The 24,499-nt window shown below is 37.8% G+C and overlaps 2 protein-coding genes across 2 annotated transcripts; one reads left to right on the forward strand and one right to left on the reverse strand.

Annotated features, from left to right (window-relative positions):
- Positions 1 to 1,074: 1,074 nt before the first annotated feature.
- LOC132057061 (probable glutathione S-transferase) lies at positions 1,075 to 3,417 on the reverse strand. Its single transcript, XM_059449503.1, has 2 exons — positions 3,004 to 3,417; positions 1,075 to 1,605 (listed from the first exon to the last, which is right to left on the reverse strand). The coding sequence occupies exons 1-2, from the start codon at positions 3,310 to 3,312 to the stop codon at positions 1,237 to 1,239; spliced, it is 678 nt and encodes a 225-aa protein (XP_059305486.1). The 5' UTR covers positions 3,313 to 3,417; the 3' UTR covers positions 1,075 to 1,236.
- Positions 3,418 to 15,617: 12,200 nt separating this feature from the next.
- On the forward strand, positions 15,618 to 18,939 carry LOC132057923 (uncharacterized). Its single transcript, XM_059450505.1, has 4 exons — positions 15,618 to 16,371; positions 16,478 to 16,668; positions 16,824 to 17,223; positions 18,041 to 18,939. Exons 1-4 carry the CDS (start codon positions 15,618 to 15,620, stop codon positions 18,937 to 18,939), a joined length of 2,244 nt encoding a protein of 747 aa, XP_059306488.1.
- The last annotated feature ends 5,560 nt before the right edge of the window (positions 18,940 to 24,499 follow it).

The raw sequence follows: 24,499 nt of genomic DNA on the forward strand, positions 1-24,499 counted from the left end.
CCTGGGGATTTTGTAGAAAATATTTTGAACCTCATAAATTTTATGTAGGGATTTACCTGCAAAAACAAATATTACATGAGAATTTCATGCGAATATTACTTTGAGATTTTTTTGTGAAAAAATTATTACTTAGGGATTTTCTTGGGGTGATTGACTAAATTTTTGTCTAACTATGATATTTACCTACCGATTTACATGCGGATTATTACTTGGGGATTTCCATGGGATGTAGATGCGAAGGTTTCATGGGATTTTTCTTGCGAACATGTCTTCTTGCGGATTTACCTAGGGTTTCTCCTAGGAATCTTCTTGCGGAATATTTCCATAAATTTTACTCACGAATTTTATCCTCCAAATTTCCTACGGATTTACTTAGGAATCTTCATGGGGAATTACTTGCGAATATTTCCTACAGAAATCCGCAGGAAAGTTTGTTTTTAGACGAATTTTTGCTTAGAAAATCTTACAAATTCTTTTGTATTTATCGCAAATAAATCTGCAAATAACGTACCTGCGGATTATAATCCCCAGATAATTTATCTGGGGAATTTATAAATTCGCAGGTAATAATTATCCACGAAGGTTTTTCCATTGATTTCATTTCGCAAAAATATCCGCAGCTAACCAAATTACATGGGGATTATAATCCCCAGATAATTTATCTGGGGAATTTATAAATTCGCAGGTAATAATTACCCATGAAGGTTTTTTCATCGGATTTCATATTTGCAAAAATCCCCATGTAATCAGCACTTTTCTTGTAGTGTTTTCAGAATCAACCTAGAGAGGCAAAGGGACCATTTCATCTAGACAAGAGCCAATTGCCTAGTTTTAGGATAAGATATTATAAGACTAATTTTTTTGTTAGTTAAGTGTTAATAGAAGGGGAGGAATTGGTGTACGGCACACCAGTCAATGCCCTATATGCTCAAGGATGTTTTTCATCCTTCTTTTGTAATGGAGGTCAAGCCCTAGTCCTCATCCTTATGTTTGCCTTCATGGAATAAAAGCACACCCAGCTTCAATGAGTGATTATATTTTAAAAAAAATTAAAACCAAATTCAAGGCCTAAAGTCAGTAGATTCGGAGTGAATGTCATATAATTTTAATTATTTTTATGTATACATAGTCAAGGGCAATACAATTACTCAATTAAATCGATAAAACTCACCCTAAAATCCACCTTTATTTTTATTGCAGAAAAAAACTTGAAACTTCAATGATGAAATAAAGTGTTCATTTGGCAGCAGATGCAACAGCTGCAGCTTGAGCAGCTTGGAAGCGACTTTTGAATTTGTCAAGCAACTCATCTCTTGGAGGTAAATATTTCTTGTTTTGGGTGCAGTTAATATATTCATCTCTCCATGGACAAAAATTTGGATATTTTTCTCTTTTTGCCAAAACAACTCCAGTTATTTCTTCAAAAACTCCCAGCCAAAGTCCCAATACATTTGCACCAATATCAGCAAATCCAAATTTGTCACCCACAAAGAACTTCTTATCCTTGAGCTCATTATCAAGAATTTTCAGCATTTCACAAAGTTCCTCTTTACCTTTCTCTTGATCCTCTCCTTTGAGAAAGAAAGTTTTCCCCACTGCTTGCCCCTACAAAATTAAAATACTCAAAAACTTGAATTTCAACAAAAGTTTACTCAATTCTGCATATAGGAATATGCTACTACAACAATAAACTTCAATTCTAAGCAAGTTATAGTCAGTTATATAAATTTTAACTGATTGTGTCAATTTATTTGACCTCATATTAGTCCAATATTATACAAAATAATAATGATAGTAAAAATTACTCCCTGCATTCTAATTTATCTAAGAGTCTTTGACTACACAGAGCTTAAGAGAGAAAGAAAGACTTTCGAATTTTTGTGCTCTATAATATGTCATAGAAAATTCTGTAGCTATAAATCAGATCATTAAGCGTAAAATAAGAAGTTTAAAGTTAATTAGATTATTCTTAAACATAAAAAGGAATCATCTTTTTGGGACAAACTAAAAATGAATCAGTCACATAATTGAGATAAAGGGTGTGTTCAGTATGGAGGAAAACATTTTCTCATGTTCGTTTCAGTAAAAAAATTTGAAAAATATTTTCTTTAGGAAAACAAGTTCCTTAAAAATGAGGAAAATGACTTCCCTAATAAAAGTAGGGAAAACAAGTCCCACGAGTGTCATTTCACCAATCACCCCCCCCCCACCCTCCCAAGTTTTTTTTTTTAAAAGAAAACGTTTTTAATTTTTTTATGTTTCCTACACCACTGATCCCCCCCCCCCCCCCCCCCCACCCCCCAAAAAAATAATTAATTTTTTACCTAAAAAGAAGTTTTTATTTTTATTTTTCACACCCACCACCCCTCCATATTTTTTTTGATTTGCATGATTAAATTTGGTGTGGGATGGGTTGTAGTTAGGGGGTGGGGGCAAGTGGGGTGGGTGGTTGTGGTAGTGGGGAGGGTGGAGGTGGGTAAGAAAAATTTTCCATTTTTTATAAAAGCAAAATAAAATATATGAAATAGAAAATTTGTGAGGGGGTGGGTGGGAGGGTTGGGTGGAGCGGTGGTGTGGGGTAGGGTTAGTGAAGATGAAGTGTGTTCGAGGGTGGCGGCAGGATTTGGTTGGGGGTGGTGGGGGGTGGTAGGGGTGGGCGTGGTGTGGGGTGGGTGTGGGGTTGGGGTGGAGTTAGTGGGGCTTGGGTGGGTATTTTCCCAAAAATATTTTTTATCAACCAACCGAACATGAGAAAATAAGTAAGAAATTACTTATTTTCCACTACCCAACTGAACATATTTTCGAAGAACACTTTTTTCAGGAAAACATTTTCCGCGGAAAATATTTTCCTCCGTACCGAACACACCCAAAAGTAGTACTAGAAATCCCCTACATTGACATGATTAAAAAATCATAGAAAACGCACTACCTAAATTAAATGTACTGATATGATTAAAGCATGTTTCCAATTCATTGAACTATATAGCATAAAAAAGAACATACCTTATCTTCAAAAAATTTAATCCAAAAACGAGCTATAGCTCGTTCATAAGGGTCTTTAGGCAAGATGGAAGGACCTTCGAAGGTCTCATCAATGTACTCAACAATTACCATTGACTCACAAATGGCCTTGCCATTGTGAATTAGCACTGGGATTTTTTTGTCAATGGGATTAGATTCAAGAAGTAGAGAGCTCTTATTTTGTAGATCTTCTTCTATGTATTCATATTTCACTCCCTTAATCTGTAGAGCCCACTCAACTCTATGACTAAAAGGGCTATACCAAACACCAAGCAACTTTACTTCTGCCATCTCACAACTTTGGTTCTATGTTTTTTGCTTTACTATGTTTTGGAATTCTGTTTGTTGGTTCTGATCTCTTGAATTATGGTCATCCTTTATAGAGGGAAAGGAAGTGTCTTTGTAACCAAGCAAACACAAATTTTTCTTCTTTGACAAGTCATTTTTCTACTTTAATGTCCGTATATTGACCGAAGACTTTTAATAAGACAAGTCTTAAAATATGTGGTTGTAGTTGAACTTTTATTTATGTAGATTGGGATATCGACACATGTTTATATCAAATCAATAAATACATGATATGTATTTTCAGATAAAACTTTTTACTTAATTATGATCGGTTAATATGCATCCTCCGTGGGAGTAAGATTTACCTTTAAAACCTTTTACTTAATTATGATCGGTTAATATGCATCCTCCGTGGGAGTAAGATTTACCTTTAGATTGGTGCTCCAGCCTCCATGTTGAGAGTCAGTTTGCATTAAGTTTCAGGTGTCAATTAGTGATTTTTAAATATATTTTTCCGTGAGTAGTAGGAATATTTATAGTATTTGTCTCTATGTAATATTTATAGTATTTGTTTCTATGTAATGAAAAATTATAGGAGTATAAAAAAGTTTCTTACCATGTCATATTAGCCGGTGGGCCTTCAACTTGAGATTATCTTACAAAAACAAATGGAAACTTCGTCGAAAAATCATATTTTCAGTAAAATAGAGCATGTTTAATTATGATTTCAATTCAATGAATCCAAATTAAACTCATTATGCTAACACAATCCATGGTTTAAGTGTTGGGTGAAATGGTAATCCTAAGTTAAGATTTTGAACCTATTGTACGCACTGTTATCTTTTGTTCCTGCAATAGCAAAGCCATAAATTTAAATACTAAAATAATAGAGAAATGTCTGAGATTTGGACTTGTTACTTTTGACAAAATTTAAACCACGCTTTCCGTTATATAAAAAGTTTCTATAACACAGTTGAAACTTCTTGTCACACGACTACAACTTTTGTCAGTTGTGTTTGCATTATGACTCCCATTCTTATAAAAATAATGCTACTGCAAGATGCTTAAAAACGGTATCCAAAAATATTAGCTAAGTGCTTACTTGTTTCTTACATACTAGTAGGGAGAACAATAACAAAGATGACTTATGTGCTTACATCACCCATTTTAAAGTCAAATCTCTTGCCTTGCTAAATCATCACTACTAATATTTTCCCCTACCTTAAAAACACAAAATGAATCTAACATCATGATTCACCAATTAAGTTTCTCTTTCTTTTTCAATTCAATGAGAAATTAATACAGGCAGATCTCTTTACAACAAGCATTCTCTATAACAATATTTCACTACAAAAGTCATATTTCTGTGAAACCCATCTTTCATGTTACGTTTATTAGGTGTCATGTACGATTATTTTAGCATGACTTAGTATTTTTAGATTATGGTCATTTTCTTTATGGCTTGTTAATTAGCAATATTTATTTTGCCAAGTTGAGGCTAGGCGCCAACTTAGCATCAATTGTTGGATGTTTTGAGAACAGGTTGAGACCAAGTCCAAGCCAGGCATCAACTCAAAGATCAATTTAGCGTGTATTTGTATGTATTTTACAGCTTGTTTAGTTTTCCATATAGGTTAGGACTAGAGTTTACTACTTGATTTGTATCTATATTCTTGTCATTCAATATAGAAGAAGGCACAACAAAAAAATGGGTAATTTGCGGAGGATGAAAGTTGCAATTCATGGAGGTTTTAGTCTTCTTTAGCAAATAGTTAAAACCTCCGCAAATTGCAACTTTCAACTTTCACAAATTACCCATTTTTTGGTAGTGTTAGGTAAGCCTTTTCTTCCATTCTTGGTTGTCGTTTGCTTGCGTTTTAACATGGTATCAAAGCCAAGACCGAGCCAAACGATAAGGAACACAGAGTGACGTGCCAATGGCAGGGGATAATGGTAAAGAAGCGGCCTCTGCCGGCGGGAGTGGTGGTGGTGACGAAACAAATAAGATGAAACAAATAAACCAAAGATTATATCTCCGTATGATATAACATCTAATGACAATCCTAGGTTTTTGATAACATATGTGCACTTGAAAGGAGAAAACTATGATGAAAGGGAAAGGTCCATGAGGACCGCCTTGAGGGTGAGGAAGAAGTTGGATTTATTGATGGAACAATCAGGAGACTAGGAGACGTATCCAGATCCTGAACAATCAGGAGACCATCAACTATTGTTGGTTTCTTGGATTCGGAATGCTACTGAGCCCACTTTGCATTCGTCAATACCATACATGGAAGTTGTTGATGATTTATGGATTGGCATTTAAGAACGTTTCAGTCTCTAATGGCCCGAGAAAACAACAGTTGAAGGCCAAACTTGCAAAGTTCGAAAACAAGGGCATGACCATAGTTAATTACTATGGAAAATTAACAAAACTCAGGGAAGAACTTGCTAATTATGATCAAATTCCGACTTACACGTGGAAGACATGTGCGGTCTTGGTGCAATCTTGTAGAAGAAAAGGGAAGATGAGAACGTGCACCTTTTGCGTATGGGGTTAGATGAAACAATTTATGGGACAATGAGGTCCAACTTGATCACTCAATATCCATTGCCAACTTTGAATCAGTTTACTTGGAGTTGGTATAAGACGAATATGTGAAAATGATGGCTCGAGGGACAGACGAACGTGGTGACTCTATGGGTTTTGCTGTACAACGGACGTGACCCTATAGCTGTTGGAATGAAGTGAAGGACAAAACCACGATGTGCTCTTATTGTAAGTAAACTTGACATGATTCAGAAAATTGCTTCCAGCTTGTTGTGTATCTAGAATGGTGAGTAAAGGAATTGCTATAAAAGCTAATGCTTGCTCATTTCTATTGATACAAGTTATGCATACATATATACATGATAGTCTTGGACCTTGGTGACCAAGAAAGGAATAAATATATAAAAGGTATCTAAATCAATTAGAACCAATTATCTATCCTACAATCTGGAAAGATATGGTACAATCAATTTACTATATTTGATAGAGAGAAATCAGGGAATGATATTCTTCCAAGATTCCCCTCAAGATTGCGGTCATTGGAGAGAGCAAGAACGCCAATCTTGGATCGCAATCGTTGAAAATCTAGACGAGCTAATGGTTTCGTAAGTGCATCTGCAAGTTGATCCTTAGTAAGACATGAACAACACGAAGAAATGACGAACAAGAGATCGAACAAAGTGATAATCAACTTCCAAATGCTTCATTTTGGAATGGAACACTGGATTAGCAGCCAAATAGGTGGAACCCAAGTTATCACAATAAATGAATGGAGATAGCAGAGAGCTGAGTGATAGTTCTTTAAACAGATTTTGAAGCCAACACAACTCTGCAGCTATTGTGGCAACAAAACGATATTCAGCCTCGGTTGAAGAACGCGCCATGGATCGTTGCTTCTTTGCACTCCAAGATATTGGATTCTTTCTAAGATAAATAACATGAGCACTAGTGGAAGTTCGGTCATCTTTATTTCCTGCCCAATCCGCATCAGAGAAGGCATGTAGATCAAGTGGAGAATTCTTGTGAAGAAACAAGCCATGACCAATTGTGCCAATGAGATAGCGAATAACACGCTTCAAGGCAGTCCAATGTTTAGTTGTTGGGTTATGCGAAAATTGAGAGAGACGATGTGTTGCAAAGGAAATATCTGGACGTGTTAGTGACAGATATTGGAGGGAACCAACAAGAACCTAATACTCCTTAGGGTCATGTAGATGAGCTCTATCATCCATCATAAGAGAAATAGTGGTCGTCAATGGAGTTGAAGCAGATTTTGCACCAGCCATGGAAGTACGATCCACAATATCCTCTATGTATTTTCTTTGAGATAACAAGAGACCACTCGATGTACGAATGACTTGAACTCTAAGAAAGTAGGTAAGAATTCCCAAATCCTTGATCGAAAACCGAGTGCCAAGCTTCGTAATAAATAGTGAAATAGCGGAATCACTATTACCAGTCACAATGAGGTCATCCACATAGACTATGAGATAAATGATTATCCCAAAGAACAGAGAAAATAAAGAGGCACCGATCTGTTTGTATGAGCTTTGAATCCCAAAGATAGTATATAGCCACTGAACTCATCATACTATGCACGAGGGGCTTGCTTTAAGCCATAAATTGCTTTTCGAAGACGACAAACATAAGTAGGCATAGATGAATCAACAAAACCCTTGGGCTGAGACATGTAGAATTCCTCTGTCAATATACCATGAAGAAAAGAATTGTTAACATCTAATTGTCTAAGACACCAATTATTAGACAAAGCAATGGATAAAATAACCCGAACAGTGGTATGTTTTGCAACTGGAGAGAAAGTTTCAATATAATCAAGTCCAGGTTTTTGGGTAAAGCCTTGTGCAACTAACCGTGCTTTATATTTATTTAAACTACCGTCTTCATTTGTTTTTACCCGAAAAATCCACTTTGAGCCCCCAACATTTTTACCGGAAGGAGGTGGCATAAGAGTCTATGTACCTTGACGTTGTAAGGCAGTGATATCATCAATCATAGCTTGCTTCCACATAGGATCTCTTAAGGCATGATCAATCCTTTTGGGTGCCTTTTTGATACTTGTAGGTGCAGACAAAGAGGATCCTGAGGTAGATAAAGTAGTGGCTACATAAAGACAAAGTTTTTGGACTGTTTTTGGACTGGTTTGCTAATTTTGTTTTTGAGCCTAGTAATCATAGGATGAGCATTCTGGGTGGAGGATAGAGATAGTGGTGTGGATGATGGATAACAAGAGGTTAAAGATTCAGAGGACTCATGCTGGAAAGTGGAGGACGAGGTAGTTATGGGTGAAGAAACTAGCTCAGTGGATAGTTCATGTGAAGTTTCATTTTTTGATGCATTGGTTGATGTAGATGATGATGACTGGTCACTAGACGATGACATAGGAACACTTGGTTCCATGCTATAGACAGGTGATGAATCATGTAAAGATGAAGGAGCAAGTGAAGAAAAAGAGTTTAAATCTGCTATAGGAGTTATGCCCATACCTGACGTCTGTGTAGTAATTCTCAATGTATCAAATGATAAAGGAGTATCAACAGGAGATGCCACACTTGGAGAAGCACTAGTACTGGAATCTGGTTGTGTATCTAAAGAAAATGTTGATAAGTCCAATAGATGTGGAAACCAAGTGTTGAAAGTCTCTTCTGTTGGAATGGGCTCATGGGAGGTGGTACCAGAAAATGGAAATATATGCTCAATAAAATCTACATGACGAGATATATAAATTCTGTGTGTTTGAGGATCAAAACATCTGTAGGCACTTTGATTAGTGGAGTAACCAAGAAATATGCATGGGTTAGAACAAGGTTCAAGTTTGTTGTGAGAATAAGGACGTAACCATGGATAACAAAGACAACCAAACACACGTAACTTATCATAATTGGGGGCTCACCAAAAATTCGAAAATATGGTGAATCATAATTAAGCAGAGGTGTAGGAAGCCGGTTGATTAAATAGACGGCAGTCTGGAAAGAAAATGACCAAAACGAGAGAGGCAAGTTGGCATTATGAAGAAGAGTTATACATGTTTCAACAATATGTCTATGATGTCTTTCCGCAACACCATTGTGCTCAGGAGTATATGGTGGAGTAAGAAAATGAGATATTCCATTAGAAGAAAAGAAATCTTTCAGATGTATAAATTCACCACCGTTATCGGAATAAAAGGAGACAAATGACTTATTGAAATATTTTTCAACTAAGGCTTTAAATCGTGGAAAGATTTGAGAAACCTCGAACTTCTTTTTCATAAGATATAGCCATACGTATTTAGTGAAATGATCAACAAAAATTAAATAATATTGAAACCCATCAACCGAAGAAATAGGTGCAGGACCGCAAACATCAGAATATATAAACTCTAACGGTGAAGACGATTTTATTGAAGAAATCCCAAATGGTGTTTTGTGCATTTTATTGCACTTACACGAATTACAGAAAAATTTAGAGGAAACAGAACAATTTGGAAGGTTGAGAGCACGTAGAATGTGGCGTAAAACTAGTGAAGACGGGTGACCAAGTCTATTGTGCCATGATGAAATTGACGAGAACTGACTGTGAAAAGCAGCAGGATTGATGGTCTTCTTCAAGGAAGTGGATAGGTTCTTTGGCCACTCGTATAATCCATTCCTAGGCTTTCCATGTACCAGTGGCACCCCCGTTCGACAGTCCTTCACAACATAAGAGAATAGTGAGAATTTAACAGAGATGTTATTAGAGGCACACAACTGATAAACAGAAATAAGATTCTTTTTCATGCTAGGAACACATAGAACATTAGAAAGGTTCAAATCACGATCAGAAGAAGAAAGTTTGGTGGAAACAAAGTGTGTGACACATAAGTTTTTACCATCACCCAAAGATCAAGTCATCACCAGTGTAATTGGAATGTGACGAGAGATTCTGCAGGTCACTTGTGACATGATGGGACGCCCTTGAATCAATTAACTATTTTAGATTTCCATTTGATCCTACAACAGCCACATTTGCATTCGGTTGTAGAGTCGATGTATTCTGACCCGAGGCGATACTGTTGGAGCTAAAAAGATTTAGCCAAGGAAAGGCCGCTTGGAGTTTACGACATTGCTTGATTACATGACCAGGCTTGTTGCAATATTGACATTGGTCGATTGCCTTGTTTTCCATTAAAGCGATGACTGACCTATTGCGTGGTGCCTTTATTAGATCCAATACTAGACCTGTTGTTCCGAGAGTTGGAAGAGGTGGTCTTGGCAGCAAATTTGGCAGCCAATGGGGAAGCACGAGGATTGGGATTACGTTGGAGTTGCTACTCATAGTCACACAACTTTTCATAAAGTTTATCAAAGTGAAGTGAGGTGTTTCTAGTCCGAATTGAATCAGAAATACCTTTGTATTCAGGTGGCAAGCCATTAAGAACATAAAGAGTGACATCATCGAGAGTGATAGCAGTTCCAGTAGCATTAAGAGTAGTCACAAGTTGCTTGATATATTGAAGATAAGCAGACATACTTTGAGTACCCTTGGTAGCATGGGTAAGTGAGTCCTTGAGACTAAGAATCCGAGCACGTGATGATTTGGCATACATCCTATATAGAGTAGTCCAAACATCATAAGAGGTTTCAACAGTGTTGACTAAAGAGACAACTTCGGTAGAAAGAGTAGCAATAAGCGCACTTCGAAGCAACTGATCTTGGCGATACCATCTTTCATTGTGCAGATGATACACAGTAGGTTGATCAGTGATGAGATGTGTAAGACCAAACCCGATGAGTACGGAACGCCATTGAGAATACCATATCTGATAATTGGTGGAGGTAAGTTTAATGGGAGTAGTCAGAGAGGCTGGAAAGGGAATGGAACTAAGCTCTGTGTGGTTGTTTTGGATAGTTGAGGGAATTGCAGTTAGGGTGATTGGGTTAATGGCAGTGGGTACTAGAAAATTTTGAGAAACCGAGGCAAATGGTTGAAGGTGAGATTGGGATCTGGCTATATTTGTGAAAGCCGGTAAGGATCCCATTGAGAATGGAGTGGTATCTCCTACAGAAGGATAGATTGGAATTGTTACGAAAATATCAGGAGAGAAAGTTGAAGGTCCCATAATAGTAGAAGGAGGAAAAATGTTTGTGTATGATGATTGCATAAGTGGAGAGGCAGCGGAAGATTGAATCTCAGAGAAAGGGTTTGTCGAGGTAGAAGACATGGCAATATGAGGCGTTGAGGTGGATGCGTTTGGCACAACTGAACATAATGGAGAGGAAGAGTGAATAGAAGTGGTCTCTTCCATGAAGCTATTTGAAGCGGAGGAAAGGGAAAAAAAAATTACAGGATCAAACGAGCCTTTTGGGCGTTAGCTCCGATACCATAAAGGAATTGTTGTAGAAGCTAATGCTTGCTCATTTCTATTGATACAAGTTATGCATACATATATACATGATAGTCTTGGACCTTGGTGACCAAGAAAGGAATAAAGATATAAAAGGTATCTAAATCAATTAGAACCAATTATCTATCCTACAATCTGGAAAGATATGATACAATCAATTTACTATATTTGATAGAGAGAAATCAGGGAATGATATTCTTCTAAGAGTGGGGAGACAGACTTTATGGTGATGGTAAATCAGGCGGATGCGGTAGAGGACAAGAACAACATCAGAGGTCTGGAATAAATGAAAGTCGCAGACGTGGCGCTGCGTTTTGTGTGAATGTTGCACATGCCGTGGGAGGTGGTGCCTCCGCGGCTATGATGGGGGCAGAAAAGGTTGGCTTTCCGGGGTTGAGCAATGAGCAATGGAAGACCTTGATTGCTATGTTGAATAACCAACAGATAAGTTCGAATGAGGAGTGACCGGTAAGCAAATTTTTTTTGTCTTGGATCATTGAAATAAGAGTGACGAATTATATGACAGGATTTTTTAAATCATTGCATAATGTGCAGAAAATTCCTAGATGTTTTGTTAGCTTACCTTACGGGAATAATGTTGAAGCGACTAGCGAGGGTTCAACGAAACTTGGTCCTAAAAAATATTCTTTATGTGGCCGGCTTAACATGCAACTTGATTTTTGTATAGTAATTAATCGATTACTCAGATTGTTTGGTCCTTTTAACTAAACTTTTGTGTATATACATGACCGCACCTCTAGTATGTGATTGGAGCAGGTGAGTAAAAAGATGGACTCTAATATTTCTGAAACAAGCAAGAGGACATATTCTCTGAAGGTTGGTAGTGCATGGCCTCGCTGGACCTTTGGCACATCCCTCTCTACAAGTGGTCAAATTATTCTTGTCATAGATTTTAGGAAAGTTAGTGATGTTTTAAGTAAAAGTTGCAATGTACTTCATCGGGAAAAACAAACACGAGATTCCCTTTGAGTAATAATAGATCTTTTAGCTTTTTTTTTAATTGATTCATTGTGATTTCTGAGGACCTTATCGAACAACTTCATCTTGTGGTGCATAACATTTTTTGTACTATTATAGATGATTTCTCACATGCTGTGTGGATTATTTTATTGATTGAGAAGAAAGCATTAACACAAACTGTGAAGAATTCTTTTCTATGATAGACAGACAATTTCACAAGCGAGTTAATACCTTTAGGAGCAATAATTGAATAGAGTTTACATGCATGAGAAACTATTTTCTTCAATGTGATATTGTTTTTCAAAATTTATATACAAGAACTCCCTAGCAGAATGGGATAGTGAAAAGGAAGCATAGTCATATCTTGAATGTGGCCCAGGTCTTTCTCTTTCAAGGTATCTTGCTGATTGATATTTTGAGAGAATGTGTTTTGGCGGCTTGTCACTTGATTATCGAACTTCATCCTCAATCTTACATGGAAATACACCTTATGAATTATTATATGGTCGAGTGCATCAGTATGGAGATCTTCAAGTATTTGACTCACTATGTTATGCTCGAAGCTCAAAAAGGGAGGGTGATAAATTTTCAAGTAGAAGTCGTAGGTGTGTTTTCGTGGGATATCCTATGGAAAGAAGGGATGAAAGGTGTATGATTTAGAAACAAAAATATATATTGTTTCACGAGATGTTGATTTTTATGAGATTAAAATCTCTTTCGCTTCATAAACACATGAAACTATAGAGCAGCAGAGAAACTAGGAGATGACAGAGAGTCCAAAATGATGGTGCGGTCAACTGGTTCAAGCTCGTGACGAGGACGACCACCACGAAGCCGAGATAGAGGAGAATGTTCACCAGGAGGTAGGGGCTGAAATTGAGGTAGATGAAGTAATAGAGGAAGAGCAGTTGGACCGAGGTAACCACAAAAAACACACACCATTCCGATTGCTTAATTATGTTACTAATATGATCTAAAAGGGCTTTCCTTGCAAACATCCTCCATCTACTTCCCAACATCATGCAGGTATGACTTACCCTTTAACATAATACGTGAATAGCGATAAATTTTCTGTACAACAAAGGGCTTTCCTTGCAGACATCACTGCAACATATGAACCGACTCATTTATCCGATTGAGGTCGTGAAAGACGGAAAGTGGAGAGAAGAAATGGGACTAGAATATAGGCGCTAGAAAACAACAAAACATGGGTAATAAAGGATCTGCCTCCTAACAAGAAGGCTATAGATTGCAGGCGGGTTTACAAGATAAAGTACAATATGGATGGAACACTAGAGTGACACAAGGCCCGGCTAGTTATTCTCGGAAATCATCAAGTAGAGGAGATCGAATATAATGAAGCATTTGCCCTAGTGGAAAAGGATGTGACTGTCAACACATGTTTTGCAGTTGCAGTGGAAAAGAATTTGAGGATTTCATCAGATGGACATACATAATACCTTCTTGCGTGGGGATTTTCAAGAAGAAGTGTACATAAAATTTCTTCATGGGTTTCAAGTTTCAAGTACATGAAAAGTGTGCATGCTTTGGAAATCCCTTTACGTTGACGCAAGCGCCAAACTGTTGGTTTGCTAAGTTATCGATTGCCTTGAAGGACTATGGCTTCAAGGATTACTGAACTCTCTCTTTAGTCAACAAAAGGGTGACGTTCGAGCTATTGTACTTGTATATGTTGATGATCTGCTTATTTATGCAAATGAACCCGAGGCTATCTGCGAGCTCAAAACATATCTTGGCAATCAAATGCTTTCACATGAAGGATTTAGGTAGATTGAAATGCTTTTTGGGAGTGGAATTCTCCATAAATTTGAATGGAATCTTCTTGAGCCAACAAAAATATGCCTTGGATATTAGCTCGGAGGTTGGGTCATTAGGTGCTAAGTTTGTGGGAACACCGTTGGAACAAAATCATCGGTTGTCATTGGCGGATGAATGAGCGCTTTGACCCTGGGCGCTATTACTAGTTGATAGGTCGACTTATGTATCTGTGATTCAATCGGTCAAGACTATCCTATTGTGTGTATATTCTATCTCAATTCACGCAACAACCAAAAAAAGAGCATTGAGATGTAGCTTTACGGGCTGTTCACTACTTGAGAAAATTGGGGACAAGGCATTTTGTTTTAGAAGTAAATGTGATCTACGTCTCTATAGATCGTGTATGACTCTTATTGGACCGGTTTTCCCTTGACTCGATGCTCACTCACAGGTTGGTTTATCTCTTTAGGTGACTCACCCATATCTTGGAAGACTAAGAAGTATCACCTTGTCCCGATCATTTGCAGAGGTTGAATATTGTTTTGTGGAAATGACAATCTGTGAGCTGAAATGGTTAAATGAGATCCCGGCTAGTTTTGGAGTGGCTTGCACTTCCCATATTCGTCTTTATTGAGATATACTACACTACAACTATACTGCAACTACTATGCTATACTGTAAAACTGTATATTCCGTATACCTACAGTGTATATCTATTATAATGCTGAGTCAGCACAAGTTAGTTAGGATGTTAGAGTCGGTTAGTTAGAGTTAGTGGAGTCATTAGCTTAGTTGCTTAGCTATTGCTAGCTGTCATTTAGCTAGATGATAATTAGATTCCTTCACTTGTATATATACTTGTTAACTCAATGAATGAATGCAAGTTTTCATTCCCACATTTTCGTATTCTTAGCTTAGCCTTTTCCGTCCATGTTTGATCTTCATTTTCCATTGTTCATCTGTGTTTCACCATTGATATAAACACATATTTTGTCATGGTATTAGAGCGAAGGTTTACTTCCTTCGATCCAATTCTGTTTGCATAAGTTGATATCAATTCATATTCACAAATTCTCAAACTGAGAGTTCATCTTTGTTTTTACATATTCGAGTTGAATCTGTGTTGTGCAATAGCCTAAAATGGCGATTGAGAATCAAACTACACAAACAACAAATCAAGCTGGAGAAGAATCTGAAGCTACAATCGATGTAAGTAGTCCTTTGTACATTCATCCATTTGATAATGCTGGAGGTGTATTAGTTTCAGTACCTTTTGATGGAATTGGATTTCGATCACGGAAGAGAAGTGCTGTTAGATCTCTTTCTGTGAAAAATAAGATAGGTTTTGTTAATGGAGAGTGTAAGAAGCCAAATGCAGATTATGCAAAGCTTCGTCAATGGGAAAGATGTGATGACTTAGTTACTGCTTGGATTCTGAATTCTCTTTCAAGAGAAATTGCAGATAGTTTAGAATATGTTGTTGATTCAGTAGAACTTTAGAGAGAATTGGAGAATAGGTATAACCAAACTAATGGAGCAAAACTGTACCAGATTCAAAAGGAAATAAGTGACTTGAATCAAGGATATCTAGATATTACTGGGTACTACACTAGAATGAAGAAACTGTTGGAGGAAATGAACAACTTGTCTACTAAGCATGTGTGTAATTCTCAATGTGTGTGTGGAGCCAAAGAGCTCATGTATAAAGCTGAGCAGGATAGAAGACTAATCCAGTTTTTGATGGGCCTAAATGTGGTGTATACAATCATTAGGGGCAGTATACTAATGATGAATCCCCTTCCTTCCATGGGACAAGCTTTTGCATTGCTTGTGCAAGAGGAGAAAAAAAGAGAACTTAGGCCAGATAATCAATTGTTTACTGAATCCACTGCCTTAGTAGCAAGTACCTCAGGAACAAAGAACCAGAGGATAGACCATACCACAGGAAACTATGTTAATCATGTAGCTTTGATAGCTAGTAGTTCAGGAACAAGAAACTTCAGGACAAATTACACACGAGGAAACTATAATGGGAACAACAGATCCAAGTTATTTTGTGAGCATTGTAGGAAGCCAGGACACACCAAAGATAGGTGCTACAAAATACATGGATATCCCTCTCAAAACAATCAAGGTCATACACCTCAGAACTACACCTCTTTTAATGGCAACAACAACTATAGACCTCAGGGACAGAACTCATACCAAGGTAATCCAAGAGGGCCAAACAATAGTTACAATAACAGGTTCAACAACAAGGGAAAGGGAATAGTGGCAAATACACATGGAATGACTTCAGAAGGTGCATCTGTCAACAATGACAATTATCAGGAACAGTATGAAAACTATGCTCAGAACAATATGCAAGGTTAAGGAACAATATGACCAACTAATCAACCTACTTCAGCAGTTTGGCAATGGTGGTTCAGGAGAGCAATCAGATCATCAATCCTGTGGATCTGCTAACTTTGCAGGTACTATAGCTTGCACCTCCTCTATAGACTTTGCTAAACTCTCATGTGGATGTTTCAAAGATAAAGCTGACTTGTGGATATTAAACTCAGGAGCATCTCATCACATGACATTTAGTAAAGACCAAATGACAAATATCTTGACACTGCCCTATCCACTATTAGTAAGACTTCCAAATGGCTATAAAGTGAAGGTAACTGAGGTAGGAAATGTGATAATATCACCTAAAATCATCCTGTAAAAGTTCTTGTTTGTCCCCTCTTTCAAGTACAACTAGTCTCTATTAGTTCACTAACAGTACACCTGAAATGCATTGTTTCATTCACTGACACTACTTGTTTACTGCAGGCCCCTTCAATAAAGAGGCCTCTGGAGATTGGTAGTGTATATGATGCGCTATATCTTCTATGCTCAGAGTGTTTGAGGAAAGACACAGCTGTTGCAGCTTCTAAGTTCTATGTCTCAAGTGTTTCTCCTATTACAGGTCATGTTGATTCTGAGTCTTGTGGTTCTCCTAGCATAGGTCATGTTGTTTCTAAGTCCTATGTTTCAAATGACTCTCCTAGTGTTGGTCATGTAAATAAAGTGCACTGTGATTGTCATTCCCATTCCTGTCACTCCCCAGTTGTAAATGATCCCATTTCAAGTGATAATAAGGATAGTGCTTTACTTTCTACTGCTCATGGTAATGCATCTGATCTGTTGTGGCACTTCAGACTTGGACATGTTTCTTTTACTAAAATGAAGGGTATCCCCTTGCCAATGAAATTCTCACCTCAACAACCTTTTATCTGCACCATATGCGCCATGGCCAGACAGACTAAACTACCCTTTCCTGACAGAACAACCAAGTCTTCAACTATCTTTGAACTAGTACATATTGACTTATGGGGTCCATATCATGTCAAAACATATGATTAGGTACTTCATCACTTTGGTGGATGACTTTAGTAGGGTAACCTGGACACATTTACTTAGCTCTAAGAGTAATGCATTACACATATTGAAAACATTTGTCCACATGGTCCAAAATCAGTTTAAAACCTCTGTGAAGTTGCTTAGAACAGACAATGGGTTGGAATTCACAAGTCAAGAGGCAACCTCTTTCTTTCAGTCCAAAGGCATCATACTCCAGAAAAGTTGTCCATACACACCACAACAAAATGGTGTGGTGGAAAGAAAACACAAATATCTTCTTGAGACAGCAAGAGCACTACTATACCAATCCAAAATTCCAATCAGGTATTGGGATGAATGTGTCCTTGCAGCAACCTACATCATCAATAGATTACCATCTACCCTACTTTAAAACAAATGTCCTTTTGAACTTTTTTATAACCAGAAGCCTAAATATTCACACATGAAGAGTTTTGGGTGCCTACGTTTCCCCACTACACCTAAGCCATACAGAACTAAGTTTGAGCCTAAAGCACAACCTCATATTTTTGTTGGATATCCTTTTGGAGTAAAAGGATACAAAGTTCTAAGTCTGACCACAAGAAAAGTGCACATATCTAGGGATGTAGTTTTTCATGAGAGTGTGTTTCCTTTTTCTTTTTCCATAGTATCATCTCAGTTTCCTGTAATTCCTACTGTCTTACCTGTTGTTGATAATTTTAATTCTCCTGCTGTACCTCTAACAAGTCCTATACAGAATGATCAGACAAGTGATAACATTATGCATCCTTCCTCACCATCTACCACTGCAAGCACACACCAACAACATACTAATACTGACCTACTGCCACTAGGATCACCAATACATATGACAGCACCTATTCAAGAACAACCCACTCTTCAATCATACATAGAAACCAGGAAGTCTCTTAGACCATCCAAAACACCATCTTATTTGCATGACTACATACACACCATACCTCAGTTAAAACTAGTTGATCCATCGTCATTGCATGCTTCATTCTCTTTACATAATTACATAAACTCTCATGCTCTAATTTCTGACAGTCAGCATCTTATAAGAAACATCTTTCATGACTGTGAACCATCTTTTTATGAGGAAGCAGCTATGAATCCTGCTTGGCAGGCTGCTATGACACAGGAGTTTGAAGCTCATGCCAATAACACTTGGGACCTGGTTCCTTTGCCAATAGGAAAGAAACCAATAGGCTGCAAATGGGTGTATAAGATTAAACAAAAAGCAGATGGGTCCATAGAGAGGTTCAAGGCTAAATTGGTAGTGAAAGGTTATACCCAACATCCTGGCATTGACTACACTGAGACCTTCTCACCTGTTGTCAAAATGACAACTGTTAGAACACTTATTGCAGCATTAGTTAAGAAAAACTGGGAGATATTCCAGCTTGATCTGAATAATGCATTTTTGCATGGTGATTTGCATGAAGAAGTGTATATGACCCTTGACCCTTCCTCAGGGCCTAGACACTGGTGCTACAGAACTAGTGTGCAAATTAAACAAGTCCCTTTATGGGTTGAAACAGGCTAGCAGGTAATGGTATGAGAAGCTCACTGAAGCACTTAGTTCAAGAGGCTACACACACTCAATGTATGATTACTCTCTATTCTACAGAAAGGATGGTGATTCCTCAGTATTTGTAGCAATTTATATGGGTGATGTTCTGCTCACTGGCACTGACAGGACTGAAATCAATCACCTCAAACACTTCCTTCATGAGACATTTAAGATTAAGGACTTGGGAAGATTACACTACTTCTTAGTATTGGAGATACTCTACAAAGACGATGGTGTGGTCATATCCCAGAGGAAATTTCTGCTGGATCTCCTCAAAGAATTTGACTGTCACCAGTTTACTAGTCTTAGCTCACCTCTTGATCCTACTGTGAAGTTGACAACCAATGAGGGAGAGCTGCTACCTGATCCTACAGTGTATAGAAAACTAGTCGGCAAGCTCAACTTTCTCACTAACACAAGGCTTGATATTGCATTTGGAGTACAACATCTTAGTCAATTCATGCAAGAGCCTAGACACTCTTATTTTCAAGCTGCCATTCATATGCTCAGATACTTGAAGAAAGATCCCACTCTAGGAATCTTCTTCTCCAACAGTCCCTCTTATTCCATCAGGGCATACTGTGACTCAGACTGGGCTGCTTGCCCTGATACAAGAAGGTCTGTTGCAGGCTATATTGTGCTCCTTGGTGACAGTCCTGTGAGCTGAAAGTCTAAGAAATAGGAGACCGTATCTCTATCCTCAGCTGAAGCTCAATATAAAGCTCTCAGAAAGGTGGTAGGGGAACTTATCTGGCTGAGCAGGCTTTTCACAGAATTTGATATTCCCTTCACCTGTCCCATTCCTGTCTATTGTGATAGTCAGTCTGCATTGCACAAAGCCAGGAGTCCTGTCTTCCATGAAAGAACTAAACATATAGAGGTGGATTGCCACTTTGTTAGGACTAAACTGCAGGATGGCTTGATATCTCTTCATCACATTGGCACAGGTCAACAACTTGCTAACATCCTCACCAAAGCTCTAACTGGGATCAAGCATTCAAGTGCCCTTAGCAAGCTGGCTGTGCTTCTTTCACTTCCAGCTTGAGGGGGGGTATTCAAATATACTACGCTATAACTATATTACGACTACTATGCTACACTGCAAAACTGTATATTCCGTATACCTACAGTGTATATCTGTTGTAATACTGAGTCAACACAAGTTAGTTAGGATGTTAGAGTCGGTTAGTTAGAGTTAGTGAAGTCATTAGCTTAGTTCCTTAGCTGTTTCTAGCTGTCATTTAGCTAAATGATAATTAGATTCCTTCACTTGTATATATACTTGTTAACTCAATGAATGAATGCAAGTTTTCATTCCCACATTTTCGTATTCTTAGCTTAGCCTTTTCCCTCCATGTTTGATCTTCATTTTCCATTGTTCATCTGTGTTTCACCATTGATATAAACACATATTTTGTCAGTCTTTATTGTGACAGTCAAGCAGCGTTGCACGTAGCCAAGAATCTAGTGTTTTATGAAAGAACCAAAGACGTTGAGATGGACTATCATTTTATTCATGAAGAGATTGACAATGCGAACGTTTGACCTAGCTTCGTGTCTTCACATGAGCAATGGATAGATATCTTTACGAATGCATTGAGAAAACTTCAATATGTTTCTCTCTTGTGCAAGTTGGCATTTGTTATCCACATGTGACAACTTGAGGGGTATTAGGCATGTTAGATGTTTTGAAAATAGGTTGAGGCCAAGTTGAGCCTAGGCGCCAACTTAACACCAATTGCTAGCTGGATATTCTGAAAACATGTTGAGGCTAAGTTGAGGCAAGGAGCCAACTTAGCATCAATTAGCATGTATATATTGTATGTATTTTGATACTTATTTAGTTTTCCATATTTGTTAGGACTAGGTTGCTACTTGGCTTGTATATAAATATTCTTGTTAACCAATAGAAGAAGGCAAGTCTTTTCTTCCATACTTGGTTGTCCCGTGTTTGCGTTTTAGCACTTATATTATATATTTTCTATAACAGTATTTCTCTAGCAGCTAAAAAATATCAAGACAAAAAATGTTGATATAGGGAGGTTTGATTGTATAATTAATTATTATACAATCACCGATCATGACCAATCAAGAAAACAATAATACTCTACACTTCCTTGTATGTGAATAGCCGGCTAAGCTAACTTTCTCGAACAAGTAATTTTATTCAAATTCTAGGCAGTAGATTTAGAGTAAGTGTATTACAATGTGCATATATCTTAACTTTGTTATGTATACATAATTCGAACTAATACCAATTAGTTAGTTAAATTGATAAAACTGGCCCTAATCTACCTCTATTTTTATTGTCACGCAAAATTTTAAAACTTCAAAAATGAATAAGGAGGTGTTCATTTGGCAATAACTAATTAAGGGAGAACAAAGTCCTAAAAATTGACAAATATATACATATTAACTACGACAAAATTCATAATTACCTCTAGCCATAATGATCAAAGTGCAAAGAGCTTGTAAACTTGAAAATGTCATAAAAGAGAACATTTGTGGAGGCTTTTCAAGACTATATCTGGTGAGTAAGAGCTTAAATAACAAACCAGTCTTGGAACCCCACATTTAGAGTTCGTATCCTTCCTATCAAAGATAAGTCATCGAAGAATTCAACCTCATCTAGAACTTCTCCAAATATTATTATCAAATAATGTGTATAAAATAATTATATGTTATAAATTGATAGTTAATGGAATAATATAAAACAAGATGTATATACACAAGATATATGGAAGAGAATGCCTTTATTATTTATTTCTTCTGTGTTCATAAAAGAACGAGGAATATCTCTTTTATAGGATATGAAACCACCGAATGTTACATCTCTTTAAGATATGTTAGATAAGTATTAATAACATACATGTATATCTAAAGGACATCCACTTCAATAAATAAATACAAAGAATTTATAACACTGCCCTTGGATGTTCATTAAAAGACAACGTGTCTCGTTAAAACCTTACTAGAAAAACCCAGTGGAAAATCCTACTGAAGGAAAAAAAGAGTACACACATCTTGTAATACGCCTTGAGTGCTGCCTCATTAAAAACCTTACCAAGAAACCCAATTGAGACAAAACTTTGGTTAAGGAAAATGTCACGACCCATTTAACGGGTCATGAGGGAACCCACACTATCCCCTGGTGGGCGAACCCTTTGCTTAATCACATTAATAGAAAAGCATTTGCGGAATGAAAGAGAATTTATATCAAGTCAACAGATATATAAATAAGTATTAAAAGTGCGGAAATAATAACAATTACCATCCCAAAACCTGGTATTGTTTCATACAAGAGCACTAACGTAAATAAAACATCTGATGTATACTAAAATACAAGTCTAGAAATCCATAAATAAGTCTTTCTGTGTAATCAAAGGGACAGATAACAAAGGAGGGAAATCTGGGTTGCAGGATCCGGCAAGTGGCTCACCCTGAATCTCCGACAAGAAAGGTCTCGGGTCACTCCCGAGGTTGCGAACAGGATCCTAGTTCAAACTCTGCAATCAACAAAAAGTGCAGCAACAGTAGTATGAGTACAACACTAGTACTCGTAGGCATCATAGGCCTACATCGATTAGATAACTTCAAATAAATGAAAAGACATCAACAAGTAAAGAATAAGCGATCAAGCGCAGCCATAAAACATGTTCATGTACAAGACAAGACAGAGTGTATAAAACTCCAAGTAAGTCAGTCAATGAATAATGTATGAATGTAAATGCAATGCTATGGAATGCAATGAAATGCCCCCCAGGCCACCTCTCCAATCCGTACACACATGCTAAGGGCTATGCCTCAAAGTCATGGGGGACCCACAAAGTCCATGTACCACATCGCTCTCCGGCATAGACCTCGAAAGCTATCACATATCTTGCTCTCTGGCAAAGACCTCGGAGGGTATCAATAAACTCACCTTCCACCAAAGACCTCGGAAGCCATCAATCCACTCGCTCTCCGACAAAGACCTCAGAGGCAATCAACCAACTCACTCCGGCAAAGAGTTCGGAGGCTAACAATCACTTTCCTTACCATCACATCAATCATATATGGAAGAAGAATGCAGGACATGCATGGAATAAATAGCAACAATAACTCAAATCATATTATAAGCAAATGCATGTCACAAATGCAAGTCACGACTCAATTCGATAATATTATCCTTCCCTTTTTCATGTAACAAGTGAGGTATCAAATGACAGAGATGAATGAATCAACAATCATAAATTATTAACAAATATGGCGACAAGCCCACATAACAACATCAATACTAATCCAGTGGATTTATCACCACAACCATGCCCGAAGGCCTAACATGCTTTTCCCGTCAACATCTACCATTACATACGATTCCCTAATCGGAGTCAAACAAAGGTAAGCCGTAACCTACCTCGAAGGCCGAGCGAGAGACACGAACAATCAAGCCAAAGCCTTTCCTTGGCAAATAGCCTCTGAACGATCAAATTCTATCAAATAAGTATTCTACGTTAGATTACAAATGTCACACCCCACCCTTGGTAAGGCGTGACTGGCACCCGGCACCCTACGGGAACCGAGCAAACTTACATCCTTCTTGTCTCGAATGGTAAAAATACGGTTAAAGGCTAAATATGAACATAATATCATGCATAAATATATGTGCAGTGGGCTATGATGCCAACATAACTACCGACACAACATAACTAAGCTATACATAGGAACTGTCTGCAAAGGCTCTATGAACATGACTGAAATATATAAGTTGGGACAGGGCCTCTGAGAGACCCTTAACGCAATTCATATATATATATATATATATATAGACTTAGGCTCGGCAATGCTCCAGGAAGAAGTGGAGCCACCAAACATAACTGGTACCTGAAGACAGCCTACGGTGGAAGATCCTCGTCTCGTCTATTTACACATGTGGGCATGAACGCAGCGTCCATAAGAAGGGACGTCAGTATGAATAATGTATTGAGTATGTAAGGCATGAATAATAATATGATATAAAAACGAAGGTAGTAAAAGATAAGGTGAGTAATTATACCTCGTACACTTTCTCAGACCTCTGTCACGTAAATTAACTTGTCTATAGGAAAAAAACATTTCATACACATCCATACACAATATACACACATTTGCATTCACATACATTTACTATACATACATCTGTCATATCTGTACCCGGCCCTGTCGGGACTCGGTGTCATCCGTACCCGGCCCTTTCGGGACTCGGTGTCATCCGTACCCGGCCCTTTCGGGACTCGGTGTCATCCGTACCCGGCCCTTTCGGGACTCGGTGTCATCCGTACCCGGCCCTTTCGGGACTCGGTGTCATCCGTACCCGGCCCTTTCGGGACTCGGTGTCATCCGTACCCGGCCCTGTCGGGACTCGATGTAATACCCAACTGGTCAGTGGGACATACATACCTATATAAACATAAAAAAAAAAATACACAAATGAAATCAACATCATAATTAGCATTATCATTATCACTATATCATTCGTTGAAGGATCAACCATCATCAGATGAAAGCGACAATG

Source organism: Lycium ferocissimum, chromosome 5 (assembly GCF_029784015.1).
Source record: "Lycium ferocissimum isolate CSIRO_LF1 chromosome 5, AGI_CSIRO_Lferr_CH_V1, whole genome shotgun sequence".
NCBI classification, from domain to species: Eukaryota; Viridiplantae; Streptophyta; class Magnoliopsida; order Solanales; family Solanaceae; genus Lycium; species Lycium ferocissimum.